General features: G+C 46.6%; 3 protein-coding genes across 11 annotated transcripts; all 3 read right to left on the bottom strand.

Moving 5' to 3' along the window:
- Positions 1-3458: 3458 nt before the first annotated feature.
- LOC102710767 lies at positions 3459-7792 on the bottom strand. Of its 5 annotated transcripts, none has more exons than XM_006649441.3 (5): positions 7751-7792; positions 5608-6287; positions 4966-5319; positions 4677-4768; positions 3459-4401 (listed from the first exon to the last, which is right to left on the bottom strand). In XM_006649441.3, the coding sequence occupies exons 2-5, from the start codon at positions 6253-6255 to the stop codon at positions 3801-3803; spliced, it is 1695 nt and encodes a 564-aa protein (XP_006649504.1). In that variant the 5' UTR covers positions 6256-6287; positions 7751-7792; the 3' UTR covers positions 3459-3800. The 5 variants fall into 5 exon arrangements, with proteins under 5 accessions (XP_006649504.1, XP_040377965.1, XP_040377966.1 ...); XM_040522031.1 differs by having other exon boundaries at positions 5608-6559; positions 7751-7766; XM_040522032.1 differs by lacking the exon at positions 7751-7792 and adding an exon at positions 6450-6786.
- A 3022-nt stretch (positions 7793-10814) lies between these two features.
- On the bottom strand, positions 10815-16793 carry LOC102705330 (ABC transporter B family member 19-like). The gene is made up of 10 exons (XM_040522803.1): positions 16005-16793; positions 15847-15901; positions 15600-15775; positions 15349-15513; positions 14950-15256; positions 14543-14863; positions 14227-14450; positions 13820-14151; positions 12229-13765; positions 10815-11385 (listed from the first exon to the last, which is right to left on the bottom strand). The coding sequence occupies exons 1-10, from the start codon at positions 16791-16793 to the stop codon at positions 11044-11046; spliced, it is 4248 nt and encodes a 1415-aa protein (XP_040378737.1). The 3' UTR covers positions 10815-11043.
- A 1360-nt stretch (positions 16794-18153) lies between these two features.
- LOC102710476 (protein FAR1-RELATED SEQUENCE 5-like) lies at positions 18154-22183 on the bottom strand. Of its 5 annotated transcripts, XM_015834205.2 has the most exons (6): positions 21680-22183; positions 21009-21111; positions 20461-20930; positions 19062-20388; positions 18918-18977; positions 18154-18561 (listed from the first exon to the last, which is right to left on the bottom strand). In XM_015834205.2, the coding sequence occupies exons 1-6, from the start codon at positions 21760-21762 to the stop codon at positions 18472-18474; spliced, it is 2133 nt and encodes a 710-aa protein (XP_015689691.1). In that variant the 5' UTR covers positions 21763-22183; the 3' UTR covers positions 18154-18471. The 5 variants fall into 5 exon arrangements, with proteins under 5 accessions (XP_015689691.1, XP_006649503.2, XP_015689690.1 ...); XM_006649440.3 differs by having other exon boundaries at positions 19062-20930; XM_015834204.2 differs by having other exon boundaries at positions 18154-18542; positions 19062-20930.
- Between the last annotated feature and the right edge of the window lie 960 nt (positions 22184-23143).

Raw genomic sequence — 23143 nt, 5'->3', positions numbered from 1 at the left:
GTTTTATATATATTCTTAGCGATCTATAAGCTAAGGCTGAAAAAATAAATGTAAGTGCAAAAAACCTTAAAATCAACTTAAAATTTAAAGTTAAAATTTTAAATTTTGGCTTATAGACATAAGCAAAAGCGAAATAATCGGGATGTACATATGCAGGGTAGCGAAGAAGAGGGAATATAGTGGGTATTAAGGGCAGTAGTATAAGAAAGGAAAATTTGTAAACGTGTCATTATAATTTTACAAATTTAGAAATATGACATTGGTATCTCAATGATATATGGGACCGTACGAGTCAATGACATATGGGTCAGGATGACATATCTCCAATTTTATAAAATTATAATGGTATGATTGTAATTTTTATTTGACGTATCATAAACTAAAATACACGTGGTGAAAACTAGTAAAATTCCCGGAGATGCATGGAGATGAATGGTGGGTGCGCGCACTAGGGCAGATTAGCAATCTCCTGGAAGTCTCGAGCCGTTACAGCTTGCAGCAGCTAGCTAGCTTGGTCGCGCGTACAGTGAGACCGAGCACGGACCAACGCGTGACCTGACGACCCCTGCGCCGGCGCCGATCGATCGATCTCGAAGATATATATGCGCGCGCGCACGCACGCACGAAAAACGCTCGCTCGCTCGCGCGGTGACGAGGGAAAAAATCGATCCATCCATCGGGTAAGGCGGGCGAGCGATCGAGCTTGTGTCGTCCCGCTACCGCGCTAGATAGATTAAGCTGGGTCGTCGTCTCGGTCGGTCGGTGGCCAGCCTCCGCTCCGCTCCCCGGCACGGCACGCGCGGTGGGTGCGGTGCATGAGTGAGTTCGATTCGCCTGTGCGCGTCAGTCACTCATGCACCGTGGTGGTGGTGGACTTTATCCATGAAAGATGATGAAAGGAGGGTGAAACACTTTTTTTTAAAAAAATTAGCTGTTTAATGATATAAATGATTAAATTTAGTACTATAAAAATAAGATTATATATATATAATACTGTTTAAACATTTGAAAAACATTCGCTTAAAAAAGACAAGTAACTTGTGTTCCCTTACTCTAGCCATGTTAATTGAGTTTGATTTGGATTCAGCTAGCCTAACAACATCAGTGTCAATAGTATAGTCAGCTTTTTAAACATTAACATATTATCTATAAGATACCCCTCCGTCTCAAAATAAATCAATTTTTACCTTTTAGCTACAATATTTGACGCTTTGTCTTACTTAAAAAAATTATGATTAATATTTTTGTTTTTATTAGATGATAAATCATAAGTAGTACTTTACATGTGATTATTTTTTTTAATTTCCTAAATTTTTTTAAAATAAGATGAATGGTCAAATGTTAGACACATATAGCCAAAATATTACCTTATTTTAGGACAATGGGAGTAAACGCGTGTAACAGTTTACCGCACGTATACGTACTAATACATTGATACACTGCACATATATCTATCAATTACACGTAACTCGTTCAAGTTCGTAGCCGGGCGGTAACAAATATGTGGTTCGATTTTCTTCCATCCTTCTTTACGTCTCATTCACCTGGACGCAAATCTAACGCCTCAGCGTCCACCTGCATCTCGCTCTAAGCTGTTGTGAGCCTGCGAGGGGGGGCGGGGTCACGGGCTCACGGCGGGGCCGGGGCGGCGCGTGGCTGCATGGAGACGCGGAGGAGCGAGCGAAGAAGGGTCGTGGTGCGGTGGGGGATTCATGCAACGCAACGCGGTTGGCTCCCGTTTTTCCGCTCTGCTGCCTCCTTAGGGCCCGTTTAGGAGAGCTTTTTTTTCTTTTAATCGTAGCTTTTTTTCAAACGGTTCATAACTTCTGAGAATATGTAATTACAGATTCTAAAAAATAAACTGAGAATTCAAAAGCTGGAGAAACTAGATCTAATAGCTTTTTTAGATTCTCAGAAACTGGCTACTGTTTCTTGTAATCTAAAACTTGCTAGACATACTCTTCGTCCCAGCCAGGCCCACCATGATCGGCCTCCCTGAAAAACCTTGCAGGCCGGATGGCCGGCCTCTCAACCTCCGAGGGCCAGTTAGTTGCTCTGCCTTTTTTTCTTGTTTCTGCAACCGCTGCGTCATGCGCCCCTCCGACGGTCACGGGCTCACGGCCCCGTCTCGATGTGTATCGGACAGATGCAACTTCCTATACAAATTTCTTATTTTCGGTTCCATTGAATTTTAGCCATACAATTTAGCAAATAAGCTAGTGTTCGGAAGATGAAAAGGCCCAGATTCTCTTTAAACTAGCAAGGTACGTGTGTTTTGTAACGGGACGTTGAGTTATGGTATCTTATTGATTGATTGTGTTGTGATCCGATTAGAAATAGGCCTAACAGATTGGGTAAAACGAAAATGGTTCATTTGTTCTGCTTTCTTTTTCTCGTCAAAATGGTGCCGTACACGTGAGAGCAGCGGTTGGTTTCTTTTTTCGGTTTTTCTTTTTTATAGCAACTTTTATATAGATTTTTTTTTAAAAAAAATAGACCGTTTAGCAGTTTGGAAATCATGCTCGTGAAAAACAAGAGAATATAGGTTGGTAAGCAGGGGGTAAAGAACTTTGGTTTTTTAAGTACCGCCTCCATTTCACTATATCATATTAAAATAAGACAGATGGTTAAACGTTGGACACGAAAATCCACAAGTACACTTAAATTAGGATGGAGATACGAAAATCCACAAGTACACTTAAATTAGGATTGAGGTAGTACTAAACAGCCTAAAAATATTTTCTATATTCATCTCAAAATATAAGGAATTTTAGTTATGTATTTACATTATCAAAATCTCAAATATTATAGAACGAATATAGTATATTTTAGAATAGAAATAGGACTTACATTTTAGAAGGGATATGTAGAGGAATGGTCTCCCTTTACGGCGGGACCACGTGAGGAGTGATTCCATGGCGAGAATGCGATCCATCCAGCACTCGCACTCGGACTCTTTCACAGCTCGAGAGCAACGTCTTTCCAGCTGCATATCTATGCCCGCACCGTATGTCACTCGCTGCATCCACTCCTTGCGCACTGCAAGCTCATGCCGTCATCGTCATGCGGTGGCCCGCCTAATAACGGGGAAAAAAAAAAAAGCTTGGCCGACCAAAAGTCGCGGCCGTGCCCGTGCGCTGTGTGACACTGTGCTACACGCGACGAAAACGTAGCCGCCTAACCCGCGTCAAGCTTCTGCTCTCTCGCTGCGTCAACATCTACCAAAAAATGCTTTGGCAACCAGCGAGAAACTTGGTTGTCGAATAACTGAAAAGGAATTGGTTGTCACTGCACTGTCAAAACTGCATCTCCAACATGTAAAACTAATGCACATATGCTTTCTGTCAGCTCGAGGTTTCCACAAAACGATGCCAATCAATACATTGCGTGCGCAAGAGAAGCTAGTGTATACGTTCTGAATCCATGGGCACGCATGACAACAGCGCAAAGTTTATCCATTTTGATGCAAGCTGCAAGGCTTCAGATTTGTATTGAGCAAATACGAAGAGTAACAGAGATTGCCACCACGCACGCAACACGAACGCTGCCGGAAAAAAAATGATAAATTAATGTATAATTTAAATGGACGCACACCTCGACTATTTACACCTCACTTCTCACTCCTATGTCACCTCGTACAAACTGTACAAGTGGGAATAACTTAGATGATCGATTCTTCACTCTCCTTGGCATCAGGATCGATCGTATGTGTTGCTGTGCTCTTACAACACAGAGTAACTTGAGCTGGTTCCAAGTCAAAAAATAAACATAACCAGCCCTGATGAGCCTCTGAACAGCATCTACCTGGCTTCAAGTGCTGATGCAGCAGTTTCGACGGTCCCGAGTAAGCAGGTGTACACCTTCTGCTTGAGTTGCTCAATGGTTGCAACCAAAGCATCTTGAGATTTATCAGCCTCAGCATGCAGCTGGTCAAGCCAGTTACTCGTTTCCTTCAGTTGTGACAGCCGGACTGCGATTTGCCCATCTCCACCCTTGGAGTGCCTCACTCGTTCTTTGGTGTTCTTGTTTTGGCCCTCAAACTTGAATCCAGCTTCAAGAGCATCTTCCAAGAAATTGAGAAACCATGATTGCGACTCTTTTTTTAGAATAACCCATGATCTGCAGATCTCCTTGAAACCATCCTCTCTGGCCCAGTCAATCTTTTCACTAGTATAAGCATCGTCAGAGTTTTTTGTTGTACTACTTGCAACAGTTTTATTCTGAGACGCAGAGGCTTTCCTTGATGGTTTTTCCTTCTCTGGCCGAGATTCTTTGACAGAATCTGATGAGTAATCTTTCCAAACAACACTTTGCTGAATGATCAGCCGGCTTAGCTGAAAAAACTTGGTAATTGTAGCATGAGGATCCTCCTCAGCAGATTTCCTGATCTCAGCAAATATTCTGGAACAACAGACAGACATATAAGAAGTTTTTTACATTCAGTAGTACTAAGAGTACTGCATATATTCCAGTACCCACTGAAGTTCTAGTTTCATATAGAAGTTTTTTTTTTTTCAAATTGGAAAGGATTTGCTCAAGAAAAAAGGAAACAAGGGGCCACCAACAAATTACACGGCTTATTTATTGTTTATAGTCACTACCCAGTAAAAATGTAAAATGGACTAGCCGTAAAAGAAATACCTGAGCTAAAAGAAATTCAGCATAGAACTACTTACCCAAGGCCTTTAACAAGAGATGCAGCTGCAGTAGCCTCTCTTTGAGCCTCAGCTGCTACTACAAGAGCAATATTCTTCCTCCTGACAACAGCCTATTCACACAAAAGAAATGAATATCCAGCATGGATTAGAACTTCAAGAAGCATTATAAAACATACTGTTCAAGTAATGGTTTGCAGTTCATGCATGCCCACATAAGAGACAGCACATAATCAAGTCTCGAGGGCCTCAATGCTCAGTCTCTTTTGTAAAAAAAAGATATCCTAAAAATTACAATGTTAAAGTATACCTTTCCTGACTTGATTAGACTTGTTGGAAGGGAGTCCCAGGAGACAGTTTCAGTAACTCTTCGTTTAACATTCAGCACAGAAGTAACTGTACTGGAGGTACCATTAGGCTTTGCTGGTGAGGTCGTAGAAGGCAGCGGCGGTGTTGGTGTTGGTGGTGAAGTCCTATAAATCTTTGGCGGTGAGCTTTTTGCAGATGCAGACTCCCTTTTGCTTTCCTTAGGGATTTGCTTCTTCACTACAGCAGAGCCATTCTGACTAGGTAAAGAAGCACTATTCTTGTGCGTGTCCTTGTTAATTTCTTGCTTTGCAGAAACTATCTTAGCAGGACTGCGAGATGGAGTATTTGGCCGTTCCTGCAATACTAGCAGCAAATGTAATCACTAACCATCCTAGGTAATAGGTATGCTTTTGTGCTTCCTATATTTATTTGGTTTAGAATCTATAAAAACTCAGAATATTAACTGGTGTCATTAAATTACCATTAGTACAACTTTGCTCATCTCAAAGACCCATAGTAAATGGATTAATTCATCACGATGGAAATGCATGGTAATTGTCAGAGACAATATAGTAACGTCAATGCTTGGTTGATAGTAGCATCTTAGTTCAAATGTCAATGAAACCTACAAGCTTAAACGTACCTGAGGTTTTGGCTCTTGTTTAAATTTTGGAGGAGCAGACTTCTGATTTGCAGAACATATGCTACTCCCTCCATTACTTTTATCACTATCAATGCTGGAGTTTAGATTGGTAATTTTGCTATTGTTGCTAGATATACCAAGCATGTATCGTGAAGCTACAACTGCCTTCTGCTCTTTGATAACTACCTTCCTCTGAGAATTTTCCTTTTCACTCTCAGACAATTCAGCAGACTTGGCAGCCTTCCGTTGTTGATCCAATGCTTCTGAAACACCGGAAGGAGTAGACATCTGCATCAAATCCTTCGGATTTCCAATGCAAGGGTTCCTTCCTGGAACAGGTCGAACCCCAACAAGAATTGGGACAGGAATACTTGATTGAACCTTTTCAACATATATAAACTGTCCAAGTTGAAGCTTGTTTGATAAGATAAGTTCATTATCCTCCTTTGATAAAGAAACATATGTTGAGTGAGACGAGTCTGAGACTTTTATAAAGAAACCATGGTCTGGCCAAAGTTCTGAACCAGTAATTGCAGGAACTATGCTAATAACTTGGAGAAGAATGGACCGGTATTCTCCACAGACTTTCACATCAGAATTTATATTTTTTAGTACTTTTAACAGTACCCCAGGAGTAAGAGATGCCATATCTTCAAGCCAGCTTATTCTCTTTTATTTTCCTGAAAAGTTTTCAAATGATAAATCACAATATCAACAAAGGCCAAAAAACGTAATCTACTACTTAACAACCCAGTTTTACCACTGTGAATACACAGATAAAAAGGAGAAAAACAGTCTTGGACAAAGCATCAAAACCACAAAAGGAAAACATATGGAGTTACAGTTAGTAGGAATTTCTGGAGTCTGGACTCCCAAGCCTCATTTGCAGTCTAGGTAAAAAACAGTCACGTAGAACCGAAACGCAAGGAGGCTGAAGCAAACTTTTTTTTCCCTGGTGAAGCAAAATGTATTTAATTAGAAATCTCACCACATCATCAATCAAGCCAAATATATGTACTTTCATACAGTCACCTGCAACAGCAGCATATCCAACTAGAAAAGTCTAATCCCATGCCTTCCAATGCACATAAGAGAAGGACCTTAACCGACCAAGTAAAAGCATTAGGAGAAAAGGAAATTTGACTTTATGAATGTTTCTTAGCTTTCCAGCAAAGCTTTGTAGAGCCCATCAACTAAAAACGCAACCTAATAATTCTTATGAAGCTCTTCATGGCCAGGTACGTGGACACCTAAAAGGGCAAAAGTTACCAACTTTCCCAATTCCCGTGCCTTAATTCCCTAGGAAGATGACAGTATGAATTGAAACACTGCCTAATTCTGGGAAGAAGACACAAATTATATGGGTTTCTTGACTTAAAGGCCAGGAAAGGAGATACCTAACAACGCAAGAAACTGCAATTCTTGGGGGAGGGTGGTTGAGCATTTTGATCAGAATTCAGAACACAACTAGTCAATTTACAACATCAAACTTTTCTAGAGCGGCTCTTGAACCAACTTCTGTCAGGTTTTTGGCACAGAAATGATATTAATGTCTCATACGTTCACTTGAAAGAAAATTTGCATGAGAAAAATTTGTCCAGCAAAACTGTACTTAGAGGTCTTGGTCTCCAAACAAAATGAAAATGAAAGGGGTTAATTGACATACTAGTATAGTACCTTGGGTTTACCAAGAAGGTACGCAATCCTAGTACGGGAAACACGAAACTAAAGAAAGCAAAGGACTAAGCTACGCCCCCTTATTGAGGAAAGAATTACTTTACCGAAGGATTATCCCAGACAAGAACGAACTAGAAAGTAATACAGAAGAGAACTGAAAAATCGATCTGCACCCCCTCTTAAGAAGTTCAGTCTACCTAATCCGCATGAACGCATGGTTTTCCGCCCTTTGGTCCAAGAACGAGAACCAGGACACCTACAGAACCACCAAGAAACAGCCTAATCCCTCGAGCAGCAAAGACGCGTATACCAAATGACACACAAAAAAAGAATTCTCGTCCACAGGACAAGAAAGCCCGGCAATCAAACTAGCAACAAACGGATGCAGCGTAGATCGAAACAGGGGGGCGGCTGGTCTGGCCGCGGCATTCCATCGAACAGGTGGTGGGGAGGAGACGATTAGTACCTTTGGGCGCGCCGCGCGCGAGGAGAGAGGCGGAGGGGAGGAGGAGGTCGCCAAGCGGCGGTTGGGCTCTCCCCGAGGTGGAATAAAAAGGGAGACGAGGTAGACGACGCGCGGCGACCAACTGCCGCCCGTAACCGTCTCTGACACCCCGGGTCAGAATGTCAGAGCTCCCCCGTGGCGGCCGCACGTTGCCGCTCCCACTGACGTGCGGGCCCAAAGCAAATGGTGAAATGCCTAACGGGCAAGCCCGCTAACATGAAAGAACACCTTTCTATTTAAACGTGAGAAAATCTAACAAATGTTATTTTAAAACTAATATAGGTTCATGTAAAAAGAACTTATATATAACATTTCCAATCATTATAGATATTTTATATGTAAAATTTGTTTCAATATTAAAAATTATAAATTAAAACTTATAAATATAAATACGAACTTTATATATATAATATAAATTATAAAAATAATATATATTGAACCGTTCATACGGGTTAATGGGTGTGCATGTGCTCACCAACCCATCAAACATCGTGTGTCATGCTATGGATGGCTCGCCTCTTGGAACGTACGGATTTTCCATAATTTTCATAGGCGATAGCCTTTCTCTTTCTTTTGAATTTTTCGCGAAATTTCTCCAAACCGAAGATTCATCGGACGAGCACAACGGGTGGGAGGTCCCGATCCCCGAGGGCGGGCGAGGCCAGAAGTCGGAACCAACCGCAAAAAAAAGCCGGTGCGGCGTCGGCGTCGCAGCCGATGGGCGGTCGCCCGCCGATGCCCCGCCCCCGCCGCGCGCCATGCCATCCGGCGCATCCGCCGTGCCGCCGGTCAGGCCAAACCGCCGCGTCAAGCCCGCACTTCCCACCTCCACCGCCTGGCCGTCTCCGCGCTCGGTCGCGCGCGCACGTTGCCATCCGGCTCGGCTCGACTTGCTTTGCCTGCTTGGTTAATGAGTTGGGTTGGTGGAGGTGGAACGGTGTCAGCGGCGACGACGCGAGTTCATCCGCGCATGTTCGCCTCACGCATCCGCGTGCCAGCCGGCCGTTTCGCTTTGTTTTTTTTTTTTTTTGAGAAACGGTAAACAACGGACCACCGTTACAAATTTTAAAAAACGGTTGCTACCGTCTGCATGCGGCACTAGTATAACCGTCTGCACGACAGGAACATGTGTAGATCGCAACTTTGCAGTGACGTGCATGTGTCACGTATGTGTGTACTCCAGCGCTCTTTTCTAGTACGAAAATGTTAGAATTCGGTACGCCACGCGTACTGTTGAGACAACGATTTCTCTAGTACTAGTAGCAACTAGATCCGTTATCTGGATTAATTTTTTTTCCTTTTATCATTTTTTTAAAAATTTTCTTTGATATTAGAATTAAGATATCATTTATATTTTAGACTATCATCCTAATACCAATGGGTTTTGCCAAGTACCACTTGAGCATCAGCTAGTACCACATAACTATCAGCTGATACTGGTGCGATATTAGATCTGATACTAATATGGTATTATATTTGTTACCTCGTAAGTTGTTTTGAAAAGAGATACCGTACAACAAAACTCCCCACTTGCTTCACTTTTGCAGCTATGGCTATACCATCAGTACTGTACCAGTAGTAGTAACTACCGATTGTTGGGTTAGGCGTAGTGGCCATTTGGTATATGATAATTGGAAAGACTGTACTGTATATTTGTCCATCATGTAATGCCGTAGCGGTTCAAAGAGATCACTCCATGAACTGCTTCACCAAGAAATTTGGGCGCTGCGATAATAAGGGAGATGGTGTGGCACATTATTTTTCACGGATAGAAGAGGATCAGAGCCTCTGACCTCACAGAATCGAGAGGTCCAGAGTGTTGAATCAGCAATCGTGCTGTGACGAAAATGTCAGCCTCTGGAGAAAACGACGCTTCATTCCCTGCTCTTCGTTTTCTGAACATGTACAGCACAGGTTGCTTATGAGCTTATCTCAGGATGAACTGTTTTGTTACAGCTTAAGTCACATGTATTGTATAATAATATGCTGATTTATATTGTACTATTAATGACAGTTGGTACTCCATATCCTTCTAGCTAAAATGGATTTGTCTGAGACAATTAATTATTAAGCCACTGATCTCCCCCTGGACCTCAGCAAGTACTACTAGCACGAACCCCACTTCAAAATGAATTATCATAATCTATGCAAGACAAAGACATGATGCTTATATATGCTTAGAGCAAGTTCAATAGTATAGCCAACTATTAGCTCTAAATCGTATATAGCCAACTTAATAGTTAATTCATACAATAGATATGTACTACACAATTAATATTCGGTTCTATCTGTCATACATATATGTATTCGGTTCTATCTGTCTTACATATATGTATTGAAGTTTGTGCTATAGCTGACTACAAATTAGTAGCTCGCTGCTCTTCTCTCTTGTCTTCTTAAAATATGCTTATAACTAGTTTATAGTCTACTATTGGATATGCTCTTATGTAAGGTGTTTGTTGAATTGGCTTATGCAATCTCTGCTTTTGGTTACTCATAATGCTCAGCACTACCATGAAAAAATAAAGAAATAGTGCTGTGTGAGGAGAGGAAACCACACAATTATTGGAACAGCTCCACCATCCACCCCAGGTTGCTCAACAAATCCATCTCAAGGTGATGGCATGACCAAATCAAATCCGCTTAACTAATGCCATCAAAACAGCAGCTCGCAGGTCTTGTCAGAGGAGATCTCTCATCTTCCTTTGCTGCCATGTTTCTCCCTCATAATATTTTCTCCCCATTTTGCCGCATCGTTGTCAGCTATCAAGAGTTCATGTATGGTCAATATGGACATTCCATCTAATTTGTATACTTCTGCATATTTTTATTAATGCCGTTGTCTTGAGTAGCATCACCCCAAAAAATTATCACCTCATATATTCACTCCTACTTATAAGCCAAAATTTGTAACTTCTAAATTTAAAATTAATTTTAGAAAAAATCATCGTAATCTATTTTTAACCTTTATTTATAGTCAAGAACATATATAAAAATTTTATTTATAAATTATTTTTATTTTGCAAATATATCGTTTCGACTTTTTCGTAAGAAAGCCAAACGATGAGTACCCGTGTATCCACACACATAGAGTGGAACAATCATCAATTGAACAGCATACAAATCCCTAATTTAAAACTTTCTCCAAAATAAGACGTCATATTGCTGGACATTTTCTTTTCTCGAAGACGCATAAGATCGACGCATCATCAAGATTGCCGGACATGGCGACGACGCGACGTGCCGTGCTCTACCTACTTGAACGCCTGTGCCTCCGCTTCCGCCTTCACCATGGCGGCGTAGAGGCCGCCGGCCGCGAGGAGGGCGTCGTGGCTGCCGAACTCGACGACCCTGCCGGCGCTCACGACGGCGACGCGGTCGGCGTCGCGCACCGTGGCGAGGCGGTGCGCCACGGCGACCGTCGTGGCGCGCCGCGAGACCCTCCCCAGGGCCTCCTGCACGCGCCGCTCCGACTCCAGGTCCAGCGCGCTGCTCACCTCGTCCAGCAGCAGTATCCTCGACTGCTTCACGATCGCCCGCGCGATCGCGATCCTCTGCTTCTGCCCACCTGACAATTGCACCCCACTCTCCCCAACCTGATCGACACAAAATGCAATTCTCAGTTCAACAATTCAACTCAAAATCACTCAAACATTAAGTAGTTACAATCCAAGCCAGTGGCGGATCTAGTGCTTAGAATATGGGTGGTCCGACTAAAAATTTTTCTAAACACAATAAATATAACGATGCTAATATATATTGCAAGTGTAGATAGAATAGACTAAAAGTGCACCGAAATATATGAATAAAACATCTTAAAACATACAATTAGTAGTTAAGTAAAATTTTGATTCGAAGAAGCTTATATGACTAGAGAAAAATTTATAGAATTAATATTATCGTACTATCTTTCTTCTTATCATGTCTTATGGTTATAAATGTATTCATCACATCTACTTAATCTATTTTAAAGAGAACATTCCGCTCAATAAAGATGATCATGTTGCATCATTTACGTAAATATCAATGGACAAAATTATCATTTTTGAGGGTATTAGAGGCCATCGGCATTTTTCAGAACCACCCCTTGGCTCCGCCGGTGATCCAAGCCAACTACACGACAGGATCCCATCTGGACAGGACAAAATTATAAAACAGATGATATTATCTGATACGGATGATATTAATTGATATTATCTAACTGGTATCATCTCGTATCATCGAAATTTTAATAATCTGTTACAATAATCCATCTATTTGTTTCAGCTTATTTTTAATAAATTAGATTATAATAATCTTAAGTTGAATCAAACAATGTCTTAAGTGGATAGGTATGTTCAAACTTGTTTAGGTGAAGGTGGAGAGGCCGCTAGTTTTTGTGGTTAAAAAACATGTAAATTTAAGTTTTTTTTTTTAAAAAAAAAAGTAGGAGAGCTGACCTGGGTGTCGTAGCCTTGGGGGAGGCCGGAGATGAACTTGTGGATGTTGGCCTCTTTGGCGGCCTGCTCGATTTCGGCCCAGGAGGCCTTTGGGTTGCCGAACCCGATGTTGTCTCGGATGGACCCACCGAACAGGGCCGGCTCCTGGCCCACCATGGCGCACTCGCCGCGGAGCCACTTGAGGTCCAACTCCCGCGCGTCCACGCCGCCGATCACCACCTTGCCGTCGCCCGGGTCGTAGAATCGCTGCACCAGCCACACCACCGTCGACTTGCCGCTCCCGCTCGCGCCGACCACCGCCACCGTCGTGCCGGCCTTCACCCGCAGCGTGAACTCGCTCAGCACCGCCACGTCGGGGCGCGACGGGTACGCGAACGTCACCCTGCGGAGCTCCACGCCGATGGGCGTCCCGTCCTTGATCGTCCGCCGCCGCTTGGTGGAGTCACCAGCGATCGCGGGGCGGCGCTTGAGGATGGATAGTATGCCGACGATGGCCACTGGAGCGCCGGAGGTGTCGGGGGCGAGGCCGGCGAGCTGGCCGACGGAGAAGGAGCTGAGGACGAGGATGAGGAAGATCTTGGACACGTCGCCGAAGGTGGAGTCGCCTTTCTTGATGAAGTAGGCGCCGGCCCAGAGCGTCGTCGTGTAGGCGCCGTACATGGCGCCCTGGGAGAGGCCGAGGATGAGGCCCATGAGCTGCGATCGCCGCCGCGCCTTGGCTGCCGGGCCGTCCAGCGCACGGTTGAACGTGCCGACGATGCTGCCCTGGGCGCAGAGCGCCGCGACGGTGCGCACGTTCGACACGGCGCCGGCGGCGATGCTGCTGGCCCGGGCGTACGCGCCGTCGTCGGACCTGGCGCCCACGTTGATGAGCAGGTTGAGGTAGCTCGCGCCGAGCGTCAGCGGCGTGCAGCCCATGGCCACGAGCGTGAGCCGCCAGTCCAGCCCGAAGCAGATGCCCAGGCCGACGCCGGCCGAGCCGACGGCCATGAGCAGCACGGCGTACCGGTCGCCGAACATGGAGCGGAACGCGACGGCGTCCCGCGCGAGCCGCGTCACGAGGACGCCCATCGCGTTCTCCTCCTCGTCGAACCACGCGGGCTCCTGCCGCATGATGGCGCGGAAGAGGCGGTCGCGCACGCGCATGGTGAGCCGGGCGCCCGCCCAGCCGCACAGCCCCTGCTGCCCCGTCATGGTCACGATGCAGGCCACGCCGAGGCCGACGACGGCCATGGCGATGTACCCCACCTGCCGCCTCATCTTCGCCGTGTCGGCGTCGAAGTACACCTCGACAGCCTGGCCCAGCAGCAGCGGGAACACCGAGAACACCGCGCTGGCGTGTATGCCCATCAGGAACCCCAAGATCAGCAACGGTCCTTCGCGCCGCTGCAACCCCCATATCTCGGAGACGGAGACCTTCACCTTGGCGTCCTGTGCATCCTTCTTCTCCGCCTCCGCCTCCGCCTCCTCTCGTATCGTCTGGAAGCCGTACCTCGACTTGGACGCCGACACGTCGTACCCTGACTCGTCGGTAAAGCTGCCGTACGCCGCCGCAGCGCCGGGCACGCTGGTCTCGCCGGCGAGGTCGGGCCTGCCGCTGTCGGAGGCGAGGCTGACCAGCGCGGAGTAAGGGCCGCCGCGGGCCATGAGGTCGGCGTGGCGTCCGGACTCGACGACGGCCCCGCGGTCGAGGACGGCGATGGTGTCGGCGTTGCGGACGGTGGCGAGGCGGTGCGCGATGACGACGACGGTGCGGCCGGCGGCGAGGCGGTCGATGGACTGCTGCACCACGGCCTCCGACTCGGCGTCCAGCGCGCTCGTGGGCTCGTCCAGCAGCAGGATGCGCGGGTCGCGGACGATGGCGCGCGCCAGCGCGATCCGCTGCTTCTGTCCCCCCGACAGCTGGGCCCCACGGTCCCCAACCTAATTGAATTCCACATTAAGCTCTTAATCACGTGATTATCTTACGAGATTAGATTAATTGTGTTCTTGTGTCACCTGCGTGTCGTAGCCGTCGGGGAGGCCGAGGACGAAGGTGTGGGCGTTGGCCATGGCGCACGCCGAGATGGCCTCGTGGCGCGTCGCGTTCTCCTTCCCCATCATGACGTTCTCGATGATGGAGGTGGAGAAGAGGACGGGCTCCTGCCCGACGAGGCCGATCTGCGACCGGAGCCACCGGAGGTTCAGCGACGCGAGGTCGTGGCCGTCCAGCGTGATCGACCCTGCAACCCAAACAAGCTTCGTCAAAACCGATCTCGCGTCGTGTAGCTGCGGAGCGTGTGCTTTTCTTCGCGCGCCATTGTTGCCGCCTCACCTCGCGTTGGGTCGTAGAAGCGCTCGATGAGCGCGAACATGGTGGACTTGCCGCCGCCGCTGACGCCGACGAGCGCCAGCGTCTTTGCGGCGGGGATGGTCAGGTTGAGGTTGTAGAGGACCATGGCCTCCGGCCGCGACGGGTACGCGAACTCCACGTCCTTGAACTCCATCCGCCCCTTCACCGCCGACGGCGCCCGCCCGCCGGCGCCGTACGCGTCGATCTCCGGCACCCGGTCGATGACCTCGAACACCCGCCCCGCGGCCACCGTGCCCTGCGCGAACTGCGCCATGTACGACAGCGTCAGCGCCAAGCCCCTGCACACACCGTTCCCCAGATATCAGTATCACAGCACCAACGCCGGCGGCGGCCGGCGACAAGAAACGGCGCCACGAGGTTGATGTGCGTGCGTGCGTGCCTTCCTCCGACCATGACGCCGAAGAAGCAGGCGATGGCGTCGCCGCCCTTGATCTTGCCGTCGGCGACGAGCTTGGAGCCGTACCACAGCGCGAGCGCCCACTGGGAGTACGTCACCAGGTAGATCACCCCCATGCCGGCGCCCTTGGCGAACCCCATCTTCACGCCGATCGGCGCCGCCACGTCCAGACACTCCGCGTACTTGCCGGCGAGCCGGTCCTCCATGACGAACGACAGCACCGTCCGGATCGAGCTGATCGCCTGCTGCGCCACGTCGCCGGCGCGCTGGTACGACGCCTAGCAAATCCGTCAAATCAAATCGGTTTCAGTTCATGCGCAACGTACTCCGATCATGCATAAGAGCAAAGAGGACGAGCAGCCGGTTAAACCTCTTCCTTGGCGGTGAGGCCGCCATAGATGCCCTTGTAGGCGATGCCGCACGCCATCATCACAGGCGTGACGGCGAAGACGGCGAGAGCGATCCTCCATGATTTGGCGAAGCCGACCACGTAGCCGAAGACGAAAGTGAAGACGTGATGCACGAAGCCTGGCATCTTTTTTTTTTTACCAAAATCGAGCATTTTAGTCGCGTACTGCCTTTGATTCAGCGATTTTCGTGTGCTCTGTTGATAGCAGCTACCTTCTCGCCCATGATTTCTTGGATCTGGGCGACGTCGCCGGAGATGCTGTGCATCACCTCGCCGGTGCTCACCTCCGTGTCGAAGAACCCGATCTCCTGCCTCAGCACTGCCTTCAGGTACTCACGTCGAATTCGCAGCGCCGACCTCTCACCGATGATCCTCCAGCAGGTGATCTCTGCTCGACCAGATGATCAGAATCGGATTCATGAAATTCCCAAGAATTGAGCTCGTAATCAAAACGCTCACCAAGATATGCTCCTATGACGACAACTGCAGCGAGGATCGCCATGTACACGCTGATCTGCATCAGTCACAGAGAACGAAAAAAGCTCGGATTTTTTTTTTAGAAAGATGAGAATTTTGTGTGGATTTAGTGATGATGGTCATGGCGATGCGTGGCGCACCTGCTTGACGTCCTTCATCATCTCCGTCTTGTCGACGTTGACGATCTTGTTGACGAAGTTCCCGAACAAATAGGAGTACCACGGCAGCGAGCCGCCGTTGATCATGGCGCCGACGCAGCCGAGCACGAGGAGAACGATGTCCAGAAACGTCGAGTACTTGAAGAGCCCGGCGACGCTGACGGGCTTCCCGACCCTCACGTCGATCTCGTCGTCGTCGTCGTCGAAGTCGCCGGCGTCCTCGTCGCCGCCGTGGTACCGGCTCTGGTCGCTGAACGACGCGACGCTGATGTCGTAGCCGAAGCTGGGCGGGTCCGGCCGCGCCGCCGCGGAGACGTAGAGCTGGTCGTGGTTGTCGCGGGAGAAGGAGACCTCGCGGGAGTCGGGGGGCTTCGTCTCGCTGTACCTCACCATGGCTCCGGCTCCGCCACCTGCGTCGTGGCCGCGCGCGGAGTAGACGGCGGACTGGACGAAGCTGTCGTCGTTGCTGGCGAACGAGGTGTTGGGCACCGCGACGATGGCCCTGCTCGCGTCGGTCACGACGCTCTGCAGCTCCAGCCGCCTGCCGCCGGCGGCGACGGGTCTGCTCACCGACGAGGAGAGGTCGCGGTACGGCCGGGTGGACCGCCTCGACATGTAGTACTCCCTCGCCGTCCGCCGGAACAGCGCGGGGCCACGCCGCCCGGCGCTCCCCAGCCCGGCAGGAGCCCAGGGCCCGACGGCGGCGCCGAGGCCGTGCGGCTGCGCCCACGACGTGTCCGGCTGCCAGGACACGGAACTCTGCCACGACATATCGTCGACATCCCGGCGCCGCGGGCCGCCGACCCCTCCGGCAAAGGACGTGGAGCTGTCAGGTGTCACGTCGTAGGGGCTCCGCCCGCCTCGCCGGCGGCGGCCTTGCGGGCCGGAGCGGGAGAAGGAGAAGTCGTCCATGCACGGCACGGTCGTCGCGGGTCGCAGCAGCGCCGGTGGCGAGGTGTTCGATAGAAAAAGGAAGCACCGGCGCGCGGCGGCCCTCGGATACGACGCCGCGCGCTGTGCCCGTTGGAGCGTTGCGCGCGAGACAAGACGGACAACCCCGCGCGTGTCCGTGTGAGCTCTCTGGCAGATTAGCTGCACGGCTGCACTGCACAACAAATTGATATTGGCATTGGGCACTTGATTTGATCATACCATCCCCAATTCATGTTTTGAAACTGCTGGCTTTGTGCTGTAATGGTTAGTTAGCTCCCTGTAAGTCTGTATAACTCACCTCTGCATAGTGTAAACCTTTCGTAATTTTTGCATCACTGCATACCAAGTATACACCTAGAACGACACCTTCGACAAATGGAGGTAGAAAGTTGTCTGGCTTCAGGTATTGGTTTGGATGTAGTGTTTGTGTGCCATGTGATGTGGATTCATCAGTAAACATGTGGAGTCTGGAACAGATGGAATGGTTTTTTGATGTGACCAAAGCTGCCAACGCCAACGAATCAGCAGCGACATCAAATTCGTCAGAAACGCCCATGACAGGCCAGGAGAGCAATCCAAGAACTTCACCGAAGAACTGAACGACACATCATTTTCTTTATGTGATGCCTATTTGTTTTTGATCCCATCTCATTTCTTGTTCTCTGCCACCTTACGTAGGCCGTGTGTGTGATAGTGCGTAATATGACGATTTGGACAGCAGAAGGAGAAATATTTGCTGCCTGTACTTCAATTTTCAGTTTTGTTTCGTCAGGAGGCTGCGCTTCTCTTTTTCATATGTTTTTGCAGACGTCGAGTAATTCACACAATGGTACACTCGTCAACGCTGAAATCTGACTGCACAAATAGTTTGATTACCTTCCGTACTGAACTTCGTCCAAATGGCAAGGAGACAACATAGTTCATCAGTAGTGGGAAAGGTCTTGCTTTGAGTAATGCAGGCACGGGGATTTGATTATCTGGTTAGGTAATCTGTAACCACAGAAGTCAGTCAGTTCATGCAAAAATGGCTATCCAAAACATGCAGCATTCTGGAAGTACCTTTTTTTCTTAGAAAAATGGCATTAGTAAGCATTAGAGCAACTAGAAGAGAGTAATTAGGAAATTCAATAATCCATCATGCGAATAGTGTAAATCGGAAACAAAGAAAATTAGATTAAAAGAGTGAATGATCTCTGGTGTCCATTTGGCAGCGAAAGTAATTGAAAGGTTATCCAAAACTACCAGAAGTATAACAGTAAGTATATACTATTCAGAGATGAAGTAATAACAACCTTATTTTAGGCCAACAATCATACATATGACAATGGATACCTTCTTCAAGGTCCAACTAACAGCATCTAAACTCTGAATATAGTTTCCTGAAAACTACTGAATTAGAATTTACAAGGGAATTATAAAGGCAGTGACTGTTTCAATGTCTTGTGTCATTGTCTTTGGAATATCAGAGCAAAAAAATGTTTTTGATACAACAGGGCAAAAGAGCCAGTTCTGTTTTTCATAAAAAACATGTTTCATGGTTCAGACGGAAACTTCCAATAAACGGCTGCTGCTCCTGCTGCTGCATCCCTGCCAAGGGAACATAACCCTGTAAAACAATGAGAAGTCAAAAATTTTAAAAGAAAATCTTGCATATAATCCCGAGTCTTGTGTCAAGTGTTCCATATAGAAACTAATCTTCTGTATAACTAAAAGACGGAAGTGCACAAAAAACTGTGAGCATATTCTTTTGTCACCAGTGGTTCCAAATTGTATGCAGCCATGGTCATGGTATGTGATCTATGTAAATATTATTTCCAACAAATTTGACTACATAAAAACTTCATGGATTGCTTCCCTCAGAAAGTGGCATAGCACTGGATATGTCGTAACAAAATACTAGGAGAAGAGCAAAAAACCTGTAAGTATTGCAGAAGTGAGTTCAGCTCTACAAAAGGGCCATACCTGACTTCCCTCTGCACCCCCATGAAGGGCTTGCTGGTGGAAGTTAGATACAGAAGTGTCCTGTAATTGATCATGCAGATTTGACCTCAACCATTACTAGGAACAAAGAATAAACTTAATGAATAGTATATTCGATCAACTTACATGGTTAAGCTGGCTACTTGATTGCACATGTTGTGAATCTATAAATGGCATGGGAACATTCAACAAAGAACTTGGAGTTTGTGAAACTACACCATTCAGAAATTCTTGATTGCCTGTACTTGCAGATTTGGCATCCTTCTTCCATCTCCTCATGAAATATTTTTGTGGTAACTCCTTTATATTTCTGAAATCAAGAACTTTCAACACATGACAGCACTGGATACCCATCATTTCAAATTTTTTACAACTGCACACAGCAGATAACATGGCAGAGTCAAACCTAACATAGTGCTCCCCAGGCTTATCTGTTACTGCTACTCTATACTTGAATGCATTTCCAACCTCACCACAGCTATAAATCATAGAATCGACAAACATCTCAAACTCCCTGCGAAAAATTTCAAAGACCATGGGTGTGTACATGTTAGCGGCCTGTTTCAACATTTTGGATGGAGGAATTCTAGGGAAGCTTTGGCTTGCATGAAAATCAGCCTGTAACTCTGCATAACGATGCTCATCAAGCACTCTTTCATAATGCTTAAAGAAAGACAACAGGTCAAACTGTGGACTCAAGGACTTATTCAAGGCACTGCTAACACTTTCTGACTGCAACGAACTTCTTATATCCGCGGTGAATATATGCCGATTGTATACTGGACACCATTTATCACGATCATCAAATAACTTTTTAATCCAGTCATTGTTTCTTAGATCATACTTCTCTACCATACTTTTCCATCCAAGCAAGAAGGTCTCTTCGTCCTCGTAGTCATAAACACATTTTCCGAAATCCCTGGCAAATGTTTTGGAGCCTTGGAAGATGTGATTAAGGTGCTTGACAGAGTTTTGGTACACTTGCCATGGACAAAGGCAATGAACTGTTCCTGGCCAAGCTGCTGTTGTCGCAGCAGCTATAGTTGCTGCCAAAGACCAATCTGTCAAGATTGTTTTTGGCTGCTTTCCATTTGTAGCAACCTTGAATGTGTCAAATAGCCACTTGAATGACTCTTCTGATTCATCATAAAGCAAGGTAGCACCAAATATGCAAATTTGCTTGTGGTGGTTCACTCCAAGGAATAATGTTAACGGTCTCCCATGTTCATTTATCTTGTAGGTTGCGTCCAAACAGATCACGTCACCGTAGTAACTAAAGTCAGTTCTAGATTTAGAATCAGCCCAGAAAATGTTTGTCAGTTTGTCATCCTCATCAAGCTGGACAGCATAAAAGAAAGAAGGGTTGTTTAGCTGCATACTTTGCAGGTACTTCACAGCTGCTCCTGCATCACCAGCTCGCATATTTTTCTTGCGCTTTGAACGAAGATGGCACCTGTAATCAGCAGGGAGAAAAATGTTACCTCTAATTACTTCTGCTTGCTTCACCAAAGAGTAACTAGAAAACCTTGATAATGTTGCTGAATCTTCTGAGGAATCTGCTTCAGTTGTTTGCAGCTCAGTGAGTATCCTCTGAGATCTCAGCATATGCATGGTTGATGGGGGTGCTGGCTGATGGTTATGATCTGGTAAAAACTCAGAGATTCGATATTTGCCATCTGATGTAATCTTAATCGACATCCGCGCAGGACACCCTATTCTTGTTTCTGGCCTTGGTCTTTTGACTTCCTTAGCTCCTTTCTTGTCCTTACGAAAACCTTCTCTCGAGCATACAAAGGTTCTTGACCTTGTGATGTTTTCAGCTGATTTGTCCGATGAACTTTTACGAACACTGAAGCCCACATGTCCAGCGTACTTATTGTAAAACTCATATGCTCTATCTTCATCATCAAATTCCATGCCAAGTTCTGGAACCATTTGTGCGAATGTGGCATTATCCATGGGGGTATCAGAATCAATAACTTTTCGCACTTTTCCCTGTATATAGAAAACCAAAACGATTTATATTTGGAATTGGAGGGAGTATACACAATAAGTGGTGGATAACTAGAATACCTTTGCCCATGCTATCCCACAAGCATTGCATAAAGTCCTCCGTCCCTCTGGACCACGGCGCATATGAGGCGTCGCATTTGCACTGATGCCACAGCGTAGGCATCTGAAAAACTATAACATAATAGTTAGTAATTGTCTCATTGGCATGCAAAATTGAGTTCTTAATTGAAGGAAAAAATGAGCTGTATTAATTTCAGGCATGCTGTTGAATGATAATGATACTAGTAGTCACCAACATCTTACGTGTTGCCAGTATGCAGTATGAGGTAGTAGAGTGGCCAAAATGTCAGCAATTCAGCACAACTAACACATCCATCGTATGCATGGACAGAGAGACAGACTTTGATAATTTTATTGCCTCCATAACTCGATCCGAGAAAAATACACAATAATGATCAGCTATTTGGCAATTACTCTTCTGAATTTAAATTCATTCTCACATTATCACAAATACAGAAGACTCGAATTGGGGAAAAAAAAGGAACTGCAAAAGGTTATTAAATACTAACATCCAGGGCATCTCATGAAATCTCCTATCCACAAACATACCTAGCTTTGCAAGTTAGCTCATACTTATCACGGCAAGCAATAACTTCGTCTAAACATTGCACAGACGAAATCTCGATGCTAAAGTGCTGAATATAGAATATACAGTAATTATTTTCCTTCACCTGGTAAGTTCATCCACTCTGACTCTGCCACCATCTTCACCATCACCGGCACCAACACCATCTCCCCGATCCTCGAACTGCATTGCATACAAACCGCGCCAGGAAACACCACAGCAAGCGCAGATCCTGCAACTCAAATTTGCAGCGGTGCAAACCCGAACCGAAGCAACCACGCTAGGAAGAGCAAATACCGTACAAATCGCCTCCCCACGACGAGCTCAACTCGAGCCTCGTCCAAGCCCAGACCCTACCCAACACAAAAACCTCACTACTCCAGCAGAACCATCTTGTCGTCCAGGATTCCTTCCGGTTCTCGGGTAAGCTTCGCGCCCATCAAAATCGACGGACCCAGTGGCAGGAGTCGAAGTCCCGCCAAGCTCTCGCCGGAGAGGGCGCCGGCGAGGAGCAGATCCTCGGAGCAGGAGCGCGAGATGGCGGGAATAATCCGCGCGGGGGAGGGTGATTCGGTTGGATTTGAAAGCTAGGGTTTTGCGTGGGGGGATCCGGATTGGGATTCGGTGCGGGAGGTGGGATACCGAAGGAGCAGCGACGAACTGCTATCCGCCTGCCACGCCTCTCGTCGGGGGCGAGGCGGGCCGCATGGGCCTGAATTGGTAAGTGGGCCTCAGAGGCATTTTTAATGGGCCGGAAAGGTCAGGGCCTTGGAGCCGTGGTTAGTCAGAAAAGTATTTCGGCCCATTGAAAATCCCAGCGCGCTTACGGCCGCATTCGGTAACTCATGTTACAATATTTCTTTAAAAAATTATATATGAGAGTTGATTTAAAATTTCATATTACTTTATTTTTCAAGTTTTTATAGCTAATAATTAATTAATCGTATATAAATCTGTTTCCGGTTAAAAAACCAATTGTCAAAGGTGGCCGCCGATGGGCCTGAGTTTCGTCCTATCCAAACAATACCTGAGTGTAGACACGTGTGCTATACCACCTGTTTTGGGGATATTTACTAATTCATCCTTTTTGCATTTGGCAATTAATATATGTGTTTATGACATGGGATCCTGTAACCACGTGTCATAGATATATAGGATGATATGGGTTATTGTAGTAACGATAAATAATTAAATGCCCTCCGTTATGCAGGGATTTCTTTGAAACAAAATACACATATTCGATTATTTGGCAGATGGTTATAAAAATATAGGAATAATAGATACAAATAAGCAAGGGTTAATATGAGATGAGGTGGGAATAATGGATGGCTATGTAGGGTATTATTTCGCGATTCCATTTATCAAACATGCCTACAGAGATTATTTGTCAAATAAATCCCAAAATACCGCTACTAGTAGGTGGTATAGTGTTGAGTTTAGGCGGTTGTTTTTATGTTATAATAAAATTATCGCCATTTAACATATTTATATGACATGCTTAACTTAAGCTGTGACGGGCAATATTTGACAATAAACCAAACAAGTAAACAACAAATAGATCTCAACAAAT

Source organism: Oryza brachyantha, chromosome 3 (genome assembly GCF_000231095.2).
Source record: "Oryza brachyantha chromosome 3, ObraRS2, whole genome shotgun sequence".
Classification (NCBI taxonomy): Eukaryota; Viridiplantae; Streptophyta; class Magnoliopsida; order Poales; family Poaceae; genus Oryza; species Oryza brachyantha.
Note: the sequence above shows the minus strand (reverse complement) of the source record. Positions and strands in the feature narration are given on the sequence as shown.